General features: G+C 38.8%; 1 protein-coding gene across 2 annotated transcripts in view; it reads right to left on the reverse strand.

The window, feature by feature from the left end:
- The window catches only part of LRRC49 (leucine rich repeat containing 49), a 55,381-nt gene extending 43,182 nt beyond the window's left edge, over positions 1 to 12,199 (reverse strand). Inside the window, exons 1-7 of one of the 2 annotated variants that reach the window (XM_074917389.1) lie at positions 12,081 to 12,199; positions 11,227 to 11,289; positions 10,573 to 10,660; positions 9,683 to 9,880; positions 8,081 to 8,180; positions 6,905 to 7,108; positions 5,471 to 5,537 (exon numbers count right to left, since the gene is read on the reverse strand). In XM_074917389.1, coding sequence (XP_074773490.1) covers positions 5,471 to 5,537; positions 6,905 to 7,108; positions 8,081 to 8,180; positions 9,683 to 9,880; positions 10,573 to 10,660; positions 11,227 to 11,289; positions 12,081 to 12,134 — 774 coding nt within the window. In that variant the 5' untranslated portion in view covers positions 12,135 to 12,199. The remainder of the gene's footprint in view (positions 1 to 5,470; positions 5,538 to 6,904; positions 7,109 to 8,080; positions 8,181 to 9,682; positions 9,881 to 10,572; positions 10,661 to 11,226; positions 11,290 to 12,080) is intronic. The other variant, XM_074917390.1, reaches the window with a different exon arrangement.
- Between the last annotated feature and the right edge of the window lie 122 nt (positions 12,200 to 12,321).

Raw genomic sequence — 12,321 nt, forward strand, 5'->3', positions numbered from 1 at the left:
TTGTGCTGGATCAAGAAAGTACTTGTCAATTTATTGTCAGATCTAGAGATCTTCCCCTTGCGGGTACTGAGTAGTGTTGAACAGAGCTCAGTAGAGATGGGCCAGACCCCAGCACATTGCAGTGATTTGTGTCTCACTGGAATTGTCACGGTGACAGCATACTTTGTCTAAATATTCTACTAGTCTTTCAGGATTCTGCACTTGTTCAAAGGTAAAATTTCAAAACACTGGAGGTGTCCACCATCCTAGGCATTTGCCCATGCTATCCCGCACATCCTGCCATGCATAACTCTCCAGCCTTGGGGTAGATCTCTGAGTGATTCTCTTAAACAGTTGCTTGACCCTGAACAAAACCCAGACTGCATTCAAGGACATGCTGGTTCCCAGCAATAGGACCATGTTAGTTTCAACATTCCAAGGATATTCAAGATTTTCAAAATTCTTAAACACTATTGTAATTAGCCCAGATAAGAGGGGCAAAGTGAATTGAGTCAGTTTGCAGAGATGAACCATCCAACTGGCCTTAAATATTGCTGAGCAAAAAAAAGGAGGCCAGTGCTCTATCTCTACACTGGCTCGGATGGTGGCAAATGCACTGTGGGGGTGGTTACAGCAATGGAAACAGAGCAGCTGGCAGCACAGTGGTAAACCCACCTGCAGTGCTGAATTATGGCAAGATATTGCTGCTTGGGTAGAGAAACTGGTTGTGAAAGTATGTCACATAGATGCTCAGGTACCCAACAGTCAGGCCACTGAAGAACACCGAAACAGCCAAGCTGCTGGGATTAATGTGGCTCAAGTGGATCTGGGCTGGCAAAATAAGGGTGAAAAATTTATGGCTCACTGGGCCTACAGTTCCTCAGGCCATCAGTGACGGGATGCAACATATAGATGGTTTCATGACTGAGGGGTGGACTCAATCACGGACACATTGCACAAGTTATCAATGTGAAATGTGGTGCAATCAAGCAAGCCAAATGGTTAAAACCTCTTTGGTATGGAGGATGATGGTTAATATATAAATAGGGGGAGGCCTGGCAGATTGATTATATCACACTTCCACAAACCTGGCATGGCAAACACTGCATGCTCATAATGGTGGAAGCAACCGTTGGATGGCTGGAAACATACGCCATGCCCTGTGCCACCACCCAGTACGTCATCCCAGGCCTTGAAAATCAAGTTGTATGGCGACATGGTACTCCAGAAAAGACCAAGTCAGATAACAGGACTCACTTCCAAAATAATGTCATAGACACTTGGGCCAAAGAACATGGGTATATTGCATCCCATCATGCACCAGCTTCTGGGAAAACTAAGCAGTACAATGGGTTGTTAAAAACTACATTAAGAGCAACGGGTGGTGGAACTTTCAAACACTGGGATATACACTTAGCAAAAGCCACCTGGTTAGTCAAGACTAGAGGATCTGCCAACTAGGCTGGCCCGGCCCAGTCAAACCTCTTAAGTACTGCAGATGGGGATAAAGTCCCTGTAGCGTACATTAAAAATATGCTGGGGAAGACTGCTCCAGGTAAAGGTAAACCCATTTGGGGGATTCCTTTTGCCCAAGGTGCCTGGGTGCACTTGGTGGGTGATGCAGAAGGACAGAGAAGCCCGAAGTGTGTCACAAAGGGATTTGATGCTAGGTGAAAATAGCCAATGAATTGACGTGTATGGTGTTAATTGCTCAATGACGCTGTTATTGCATATTATCATCCTTATGGTTAATATACGTTATACTAATGGCATCATACTAAGAATCACTCAGGTTAACAAAAAAGGAACTTTGAAGTCAGGACTAATTTCAACAACTGCCCCCAGCAACTTCCTCGAGCTCAACATCTTCAAGCCTGTAAGCATGGACCATGCCAGATACACCAGCTCTGAGCTCCAACTGTAGCATATGAAAGACTACAGACCCTCCTCCTGTTGTGTCCAGTGACACCCTCTCCACTGACTGAGCAAACCCGGCCTGATCCCTCCTGCCTCAAAAGACTGTCATGACAGATGGAACCCAAAGTTATGGACTACACCCACTCACTACACATTTTGCAGGAATGACCCACAGACTAAGGGAATAATATCTGTGTGTATGTAACAAAACAGGAAAATTGATGGCGATATTCATTTGAATGTATTGGAAAACATGGAACCTCAGTGTAATAAAAATGGTATGGAGTGAGGGGTGGATACTGTCCTGGTTTCAGCTGGGACAGAGCTAACATTTTCTTCTTAGTAGCAAGAATAGTGCTGTGTTTTGGATTCAGTAGGGGGTTTGGTATGAGAAGAACATTGATAATAAACTGATGTTTTCAGTTGCTAAGAAATCAAGGACTTCTCAACTTCCCCTGTCCTGCTAGTGCGCAGGTGCACAAGCAGCTGGGAGGGAGCACAGCCAGAGCAACAGACCCACACTGGCCCGTGGAATATTCCAGATCACACAACGTCATGCTCAGCACAGAGATGAAAGTCAGCTGGGAAGCTCGCTGGCTCTCCCGGGATCGTGGTTTCAGGATTCTCTCTTCTCGGGGATCACTAACTGGGAATGGGCAGGTGGTGAGCAAGCGCACTGTGCATTACTCGTTTGGTATTTTCTATTATAATAGTTATTTAAAACTTACTTTATTTCAGTTATTAAAATTGGTTTTTTCTCAACCTGTGAGTCTCCTTCCCTTTACCTTTCTAATTCTCTGCCCCCTTCCCCAGGGTGGGAGAGGGTGAGCCAGAAGCTGTGTGGTGTTTGGCTGTCGGCCAGGTTTAAACCAGGACAGTAAGAAACACAGCTTTGAATGTAAAATGAAAACAAAAGTACCATTAAAATATCTGTAAGCATAAGAAAGAGTACAGTAATATTAAGTAACATATAGTGTGTTTCACAGTCACTGGAAGTGAGCAACAGAAAATGATGTCCAGAGGAAATCTCATATTTGCACAGCACATAAAAATACTCACACTACACTGGCAGCCAATAACACTTTTGTATACCAAATGTGAATGAAATTTTTTCATAGTTGTAAGAAAAGTAGCCATAAGTGATGCACACCACTGTGCCATTACACCTTTTGATTAAGAACTATCTTGATAAAGGAAAATTGCTGCCCATCACTGCTTCCAAATTGTAAAACTGAGTAGATTTATTGTAGATTTTTTGACTTTACTGTGAGAACTGGGTGCAAGATAATGCCACAAACAATCTAAGGAAGCAGATGTATCAACATTAAGATAAAGCAAATCCTATTATCTACTGGTTTTCATTATGACTGATAAGTGGGATATTCTGTTTCTGCCTTCTTGATTCTAACTGATCTCCACCGAGTTAAGAAAAAAAAAAAATCACATATATGTTAAAGACAGAACATTATATCAACAGAACAGTGATCAGAATCCACTATTTTGAACTATATACCAACAATTAATTTTTAATTCTACTGATCTGTTTAAATTGCTCTGCTCTGGAACACTGGAATACATATTTTGAAGTTCTCAAAACCAGTTCTGTGGTTGAAGTCTGTTCTTGAGAAATTCTTGAGAAACAATGTGGAAGAAATATCCTTTAAGATAGACTAGAAGGCTGCCCTAAATAAAGATGCCACAAATCTAAATAAAGAGAGTTCCCCATACGTTATTAAATTAGCCAACAACAACAACAAAGCCACCCCAGAGTTCAAAATAAGACATGAGTACACTAATCTGGTACTTCACAAGCTCAGAATTTCTTCCCTTATGCCTTCAAAATTCACTAATAATACGTATGGCAGATTGGTGTTTTAAATTTTGAATTCCTCAAAGACAGGAAAAAAAGTATGTTAATATGAAAACTTGCAAATATTAAAATTGGAAAGGAACAGAAAGATAATTAATGGAAAAGAAGTTTATAGTCTTTATTTGGTCCTTTCATGAAAAATACACTTTAACCTACAAAAAAAATTGCAGAAAATAATTAATTCTATTTCCTAATATTTGTGCCCTTCACACATACATTTATGATTAAAACTTTCTGTAAAACAAAAGCACTTATCATGCTTCAGGGTTTTAATATTTAACTCCTGATACAGGATAATTTGTTATTTTCTCTGGACCAGAATAGGCCTATTATTATGAAGTTGATCTAGCAGCTGCCAGTTGGGCACTATGCCCAAAACTCCTAATAAATTTCTAATTAATGTCAAGGGCATTACAAGTACAGACACTTGAAGGAAAAAAATATAATAATAATAAAAAAAATCAGATCTACTTCAAGATCATTTGTAAGAGTCATGCATGACCTATGTTTCATTTCCATTAGCGATTCCTCCACTTGTAGCTGTGCCAGTCAGCACATTTTTATAGCACATGTCTAGTCCACAAGTATTTTTACCAAAACCATAAAAAAACCACCACAAAATTACAACAGCAGTAAGGATTATAACTACACAAACACTTAGCCATCTCCAAATTCTGCCACTCTAGACTCCAAGAGCAATGTCATTATCTGGTCCTATTATGGCCTGTGCCACAGTACAACCTGCAAATTATTGGACTAATGTTATTCAAAGAAGCCACAAACTTTTCACATCACATATCAGTAACTCATAGTGCCAGCTTCTATCTTCCTTTTTCTATTTTTTTTTTAAAGCATTCCCATTCCTCTCTGTCAAGCAATCATATAATAAAGCACACATACACAGAAATCAGTAAGATGTCAAAACTGTCAGAATAGGGACCCAGAAAATTCACACATCGGTCTGGTATAGCTACAATAACCATATGTTGTTTTAAACAGCTCAATTAAGGAACATTTTCTATCACACGTGTTTTAAATCTATTTTACAAAAAAATACCGTATCTGGCCTGCCCTTAATACTCCATGCTGCTTCTGACATACCCATTAAACAAGAATTTTCCTCTTAGACATACAACAGCTAAAACTTTATGCGCCACTTGAAACAGAAATGACTGTTCTGTCTCAAATTGGGGAAACTGAATAGACGTTAAGTGACTTAAGGCCATTCAGAAGCATGAATCAGTCAAGAACTTGGACCCATTCTGCTTTTTCCTGTACAAATTTCAGTCTTTTACAGGTATGTAATGGGATCTTCTTTTGTAAGATCACCAACAGTAGAAACAACACAGCAATCAATGGGTTCTTAAATTCTTCTGTGACTTCTAAGACTGTGTTACTTTAACTACACCACAACTATTTATGCTAGATAACTATTCTGTAGGTGTGAGTGGTATTATACCCAGTTGACTCAGCATTTTAATTACTGCAACTTTCCAGAAGTACAATGCTGAAAGTACAAGAGACTTGATACCAAGATTCAAAATAAGATCACAACACCTTTTATTAATTTATTGATTTCTATGACCTCAAGAGTTGTGAGATTTGCTACCGGTTCCCTTTCAAAAAGCAGCAGTTTGGTAGAAGACACAGGAAATGCATGATGACTACACAAGAAATGTAAATAATGAAGTTGTTATATTGTACCTGATTTCCATGAAGATCTAAAACATCAAGATTTTTTAGGTTCTCCAGATTTGAGATCTTCTTTATTCTGCAAGATTTCAATTATGACACAAATTATTTTTCCTATTAGATAAAAAGTATCTTTCATTTTCCAGCTAATACAAAACTTAACCATTTGTTCCCACCTACCAAGAGTAACAGAAGAATAACAAAGTTCTGAACCATGTAAAAAAAAAAATGAATGAGCATGCCTTAGACTATCACCTTCCTTTCAATAATGCAATAGCTGCAGTATGTACGTGGCTCTTCTAGGAAGATGAAAAGAGAAGGAATACTCGTACCACTAGAAAACAAAGTCAACAACCAACCTATGCAGATAAATAATAAAAAAAACATTATTAAGGTATGTCAAAGAGCTAACTCCAAGCCAGTTTAAAGAAAGACTGTAGTGACACAGGCTTTTGAGAGTTTGTTAGAAGAACACAGAATAAAAAAAAAAAAAAAGTCCTGAAAGTCACCGACCCTTTCTTGACAATATAGATCTCTAGATTTGGCAGTACCTCTCTCCCTGTACAACTTCACTGTCTTAAAACTTTTATATCCTGTCCTATTTTCTCAGATTCCAAACCTATGTTATTGTATACTCCACAGCATCATCTACTGGCTGATGATATTAAACATCACAGGTATTATGCATTTGCTTTGAGAATAATCGAAGATCACATACAGATCAAACTGAATCCAAGTTGCTAGCAAATGTGTCTGACTTGTAATCATTTATGAGCATGTCTTGTCCTAACTACCTCCAAACCATACTTCTGCATAAACAAACTATACAGCACTCAATGTAGTTACAATTTAGAAAATAATTCCTTAAAGCACCTTAAAATTATCATTCCTATGCCCTAATATTCCACAGATACTTCTATCAAATTATTAGTATTAAAGCTACAGGGATTTGAACTCTATTTTTAGCAAGTAATACAACTAGCAAGTTGATTCTATTCTGTCAGGAGATACAAAAAATAAGCAACAAAATCCATGATTCATATCGGATTTTTTTCCCCAGCTAAATCCATCAGGCAGAAATAGTTTTTATAGGTTATAAAGAATCAATAAATACTTTCTGTGATGCAAAAAGATATTCCACCTATCACACAAATCTAAGAACACATATTTAGTCAACCAGAACAGATTATTAGACGGAAACAGGTAAAATACTTCAGAAATGTTGCTAAAATTCAGAAAAGAAAGGAAGTTTCTGAAGAACATTATGAGCAAAAACTGTGTGTTTCCTCAGCGGGATCCCTAACACTTCGCTAATGTTAGGGACCAGCTCACTGGTTTCATAGCCAACAGCACAATCTGAAAACTGTCAGTAACAAACAGTGACAGATCACCATTGTTACACCATGAAAAAAGTAGGGTGCTTTAAGTTAGTTTTATTATTTTTACCTGTTTTTTCCCAACAAAAGAACTCTTAGGGATCTCAGTGTTGAAACCCCACTTATTTCCTCTATCTGATTGTCATATAAATCTAGGAAAACAAGATGTTGCAGATTAGAAATATTTTGGATCCGGGTTATAAAGTTATGCTGGAAATTCAAAAGGCGAAGATGATCTTCCCCATCAATAACTGGGCACACTGTCAGTTTCTGCCTGGAAGAAAAAACAAAACAAAAGCCACATGTAAGTAACAAAATGGTAATCCACCTTCTACTCACTCACTCTGACTGAACTGAGGAAAGTATATTATCTTGATCAAGGTAATCAAGTTTGCTAATTAAACTCTGTAAATGAGCACTAACTCCTTACTATTAAAAATAAATAGCATGAAAATATAGCTGAGGTGCTTCTAAAATTCTCTGAAAGCTTGACCTGTTAATCAGAGATTTGCTTGTTACATGGAAACTACATGGAAGTTTCACGTGACCACATTAAAATTTCAACAGATGCAGCCTACCAATTTTTTCATCAGATACCACATAAGCAGCCTGGTTAGGTCAGAATTCAAAGTGTTCTATGCCTACGCAATTTTTCTTTAGTTTATTTGATATGTAAATACATGAAATAGTAAGTGTTAATGTGAAAAGTAAAAGATATAGGAAATTATGCTAAAAATGGTTATTCTCATTATTCCAGGATTCCTACTGACCTGACAAAACTTTTTGGACTACATTTGGATTTACCCTCAACAAAAAAAACTCCACAAAAGTTACAATTAAATATCTTTCAGATAAAATATTTTTGTGTCCTGGTTAAGAAAAAAACCAGAAGGCTGTTCTACAGTTAATGCATCAGGTTATAACTAATGGAGACACAGCCCCTCGCTAAAGATTACATGCATAACCTTGTATTTGACTTTTAAGCAAGCTCCTTAGTTTACAATGAAAAGCCCTAACAGCCTTAGATGACTGCTGTACAGATATATTAATCACAAGGACACTCATTCAAAATTTCTCTATGGGACACAGTTCTTCTCTCAAAAACACACACACAAACACAAAACCCAACAAAACCAAACCCATCACTCGTACCACTGAGCACAGGCATTACTGGGATACTCATCACTTTGGACCATCAGACACAAGAGTTGCAAGCTATGGCGCATGTGCTCCATAACCTTCTCACCTTTCCAGGGTAAGTCTATCAGAGCTCAGTATTTTTTCTTCAGCAGTACGTTGCAATACAGGAAATGATATTGATGAACTGCTCCCAAAATTTGTGTTATCTATCAGAAAAATAATACAAAAATTATATTATTTCATTAACTACTGATAATAAAAGCAGAATTTTCTTTCTTATTAGAAGTTACACAGTACATGAAAGCGCTTTTTGCCTCCACTCAGTATACTTTGAGTTACCAGTTTTCTTTCCTACCATTTTCTGTTTACAGCTACATCCCTCTACATCCTCCTTCCAGAGTAAATCCTTTTGTTTAATTTCTGAGAGATTTATATCAACAATTTGTCGTAAGCAGATATTTTGTAGATGCTTTTGTTTTGATTAGAATTACCCAGTGATGCTGTAAGGTATTAGTACAATTGTTCCACAATTTCAGTATCTGAACTTAAAGACATTATCTAACTTTAGATGAACTTAAAGACACAGATCAAGTAGATGTTGAAAGAACTAAAAACTAAAAGCACTAATACACTGAAACAGTCCCACTGACCCTCAAAAAACCAAAGTCTTTTACAGGTAAGTGCATGCAGTATCTAGTAATCATTAGTACTGTATTTTATTCTGTTATCAAGGAAGAAATAGACAGCCCTTTAAAACATATTTACAAAAAGCTATTCATCTTTATACATTTTGTTAATATAAAGGGAAAGTTGGAAGATGACTAAAAATATCTGCAAAATAAATCAACAAATGTGTTCTGGGAGCTTTGGCTTATTTGGAAATGATCCACTGAAAAATATTGGTCAAAAATAATCATTGTACATGCATACAACCACAAGAATATAGGCTCAATTTCTATGTGTTTGCCCCTTTTTTTTCCCTTTTCTTTCAAAATAAATCAAGTACGTTAATCAGAAAACCATTAATTCCTCAATAAACAAAGATAACTGTTTTCTACTATAGAGAGTTCATTGTTGTCTAAAATATATAGGTATCTCTTCTAGTGGCGTAAGTAAAACAATTTGTTGTTCAATTTAGAACCTTTTCAGTGCTACTCTATCATTTTATTACTAGGTACTCTAACAAACCAGTACAACAACCAACATTCTCAATGTATCCTTCAAAGTGAAAAAAAACTGTGAAAGAAAAAAAAAATAAATCATTGAGACCAAAACCAATCAATTAACATTGTGGCAGAATTCTTAAGATTAGTTGTGTCTCAGATTTTTAAACCAATAAACGTAAGACCAGAGACTTAAACATCAGTCTGAAACATGATGTGATGGCAGTACAGTGACTTTTTTCTTCTAATGTCATCCTCCTAAAAACATGTGTGAAAGATCCCTATTACTCTCTATTGTTGAAGAAGGGTTGATAAAAAGCCTGTATTTAAATGCCTGTATTATACTTGAGAAAATATTTCTACTATTTCTATTAATATTTCCTGACAATGATCTATTAACCTCTCAGTACACAAAGGGAACAGTAGGCAACCCTTGCTATTCAGTCATACATTCTGACAGCCAGAAGAAGGACATCTTACAGGCCACAACTTTTCAGTAAGACATCCAGTTAAAAAAACCAAACAAGAGTATTTTTCACTGTTACCTGAAGCATGTGAACTAATACTGTGGCTGCTTTGTCGGGATCTGGATTTTGTGGGTGTGTGAATAGAAGTCTCGCCAAATCCTGATAAAGAACCTGTATTCTGCTTCAACTCCAAACCAGAAAGTTCTGTCAGACTAGATGGTACTGGAAGATATATCTGCTTATTACGCACCAAAGGACTTAATACTCTTTGGTCTCCTGTGTGGGGAACAAAACCAAACTGCAGACTTAAATTTACTCCATAATAAGTTGCATAATATCCCTAAAAAATAAACCCCTTCTGAACAACTGTTGGTCTTCATTTTTTACCAGAATGAGTAAAGAATTGCCATAATAATTAAATTGATCTGCTATCATAATCAATCACTGTTTTAATATGACAGGAAAGCAGCAGCAGTGTGACAAGAAGTGTTGTGTTTCAAGGCTCTTCCAGACTTCACCACAGTGGGATCACCAATTATCTTGCTTTTCAAAGCCAAGAGCACACAAGTACAACAGGAAAACTCTCTCTCCACATCAGGGTTCTGAATCAGAAACGAATTTTGTCCAAATACATTAAAGTTTCAAACATCCAATAAAACATTACAACAGACAGCTGAGTAGCTTGTGGATGAATATTTAGTAGGGCACTTGATAGACTGTGGCTTCACAGGCATAAGGATGTTCTTCCATGGACAGAATGAGGGGCAAAAAGCAATGAAAAAAAGCCATCTGCACTAGACAGTAAAAGGATGGTGGGTTCAGGACATGATGCAATGGTAATTATATGGTAGCCAGTTAGGAAAGGAGGTCACTCTTACATATACATTACTTCATATTTTATTTCTTTACTGTTCAGTTAATAGAAGGAGATACAAATGACAAACAAACCAAAGCCTATGGAATATCACCTTGCCGTCCTGAATAGTTTTTTTCCAGATCATGCTGCAGAAGTCTGTTGTGGAAAGATGACTGTTCTTTATTTATCCTGAATTCAAACTGTAAGACAATATTTAAGACAAATGTACAAATGTTACAAGTTTTAAATGCAAGTAACATCTTTACACAGACAAACACATCGTTAGTACCAACTGCAGTTCTCCAGAAACTCTGCAAATGCTTTTAAAAAAAGTAATTCCTCCAATAAAAAGACTATTATTTCTGTTAAGATACTATAATTGAAAAGTTTCGCTGTTAGAAACTGAAATGAAAACATGGAAGCTACCAGCACATTCATCTGCAGTTGACTAAACAAAAAAAAAAAAAAAATCCCACCCTATAAGGAGTACTGCAATTACAGGAGGAAAAGGTAAAGATGGAAGCATAAGAAATTATTATATATATAGTTTATGGCAGGCTGTAGTACTTTACCACGTATTTACTTTATGTATCTTGAATAGCATGAAATAAATTACCAAGAGATTATCAGATATTATATTAAAAGTCAATATATTAAGTCAACATACTACTACTGAAAGGCAATTCTTATCCGGAAGTATACAAATTGGGCTGTACCATACAACCACGTTAGCTAATGTAACTATAAAAGAAAAGGTAATAATTACTGGTTTGCTTTTATCTGTTATTGATGAGGTCTGGATAACCAGCTGAAGACCACAATTATTAACCTGCAAGTTGGAAGAAAAAGAAATACATTACATTTTTCAAAACCATGTATCGATACAAAAAGTTGAAGGTAACTTTTTTTTAAACGATAAAGGTATTTGCAACAGCAAAATCTGCCAAGAAAGGAACAATTTTGCAAAACAATCATGAAGAATACATCACAGCACTGAGCAACATTAAATTAGTTTTAAAAAACCCACTATTTTTAGCTTTTAAAATATGCTGAAAGCACGACTTTCACGGGGATATTATCCTCATTATGAAGAAAACAATTGTTTACATGTAAATACGAGATTTTATTTTTGTTTAAAGGCAAAACGTGCTGATTTTTTTATTGTATTTGTGACAAGACAAAGCACCTACCTGCTAAATAACCAGAACGTTTAACACAAGTATTTAAGCGAAGGGCTTGTATCTCCACTCGGCCGCGAAGAGGCGGCACACCGGTACCGCCAGGGAAGGCTCCTCGCGGCCCGGGGAGGACCGAGCTCCCCTCCCCGGCGCTGCCGCTCCCCTCGACCCGCGGCGGGGCCGCCCTCAGCGCGCTCCGCCCGCTGCGCTGCGCAGCCCCTGCCCGCGCAAGGCCCGCGCAAGGCCCGCCCGCCCTCAGCCCCAGCGCGGCCGGTCGCCCTCAGCCTCACCGAACCCCAGAGCCGCCACCCCGCCCCGGGCCCGCCCCTCTGCGGCGCGGCGGGGCGCCCCGGCCCGGAGGAAGACCGCCGGGGCCGCGCCCGCCCGCGCCTGAGGGGAAGCGGCGGCCGCCACCCGCCTCCCCGCCCCCGGCAGCACCTACCGAGCCGGGCGCGGCCCGGGGGCCCCTGCCGGGCCGGCACTTGCTGGGCACCATGTCCGCCCGCTCCCTCAGCGCCGCGCGCCGCCGCGCACCCCCATGCCGGCCGCCGCCCCTGTCGGAAATCGCTCCGCCGTTACCGGGGCAACCGCCGCTTCCGGCCCGCTCCCGGCAAGCCCCGCCGGTGCCCGCCTGCCGGCCGGGGCGGCGGGAAGGGGGGCGGCCGTGTGGCGCCGCAGGGCCG

The sequence above is a fragment of the Athene noctua genome, chromosome 13 (assembly GCF_965140245.1).
Source record: "Athene noctua chromosome 13, bAthNoc1.hap1.1, whole genome shotgun sequence".
Lineage (NCBI taxonomy): Eukaryota > Metazoa > Chordata > Aves > Strigiformes > Strigidae > Athene > Athene noctua.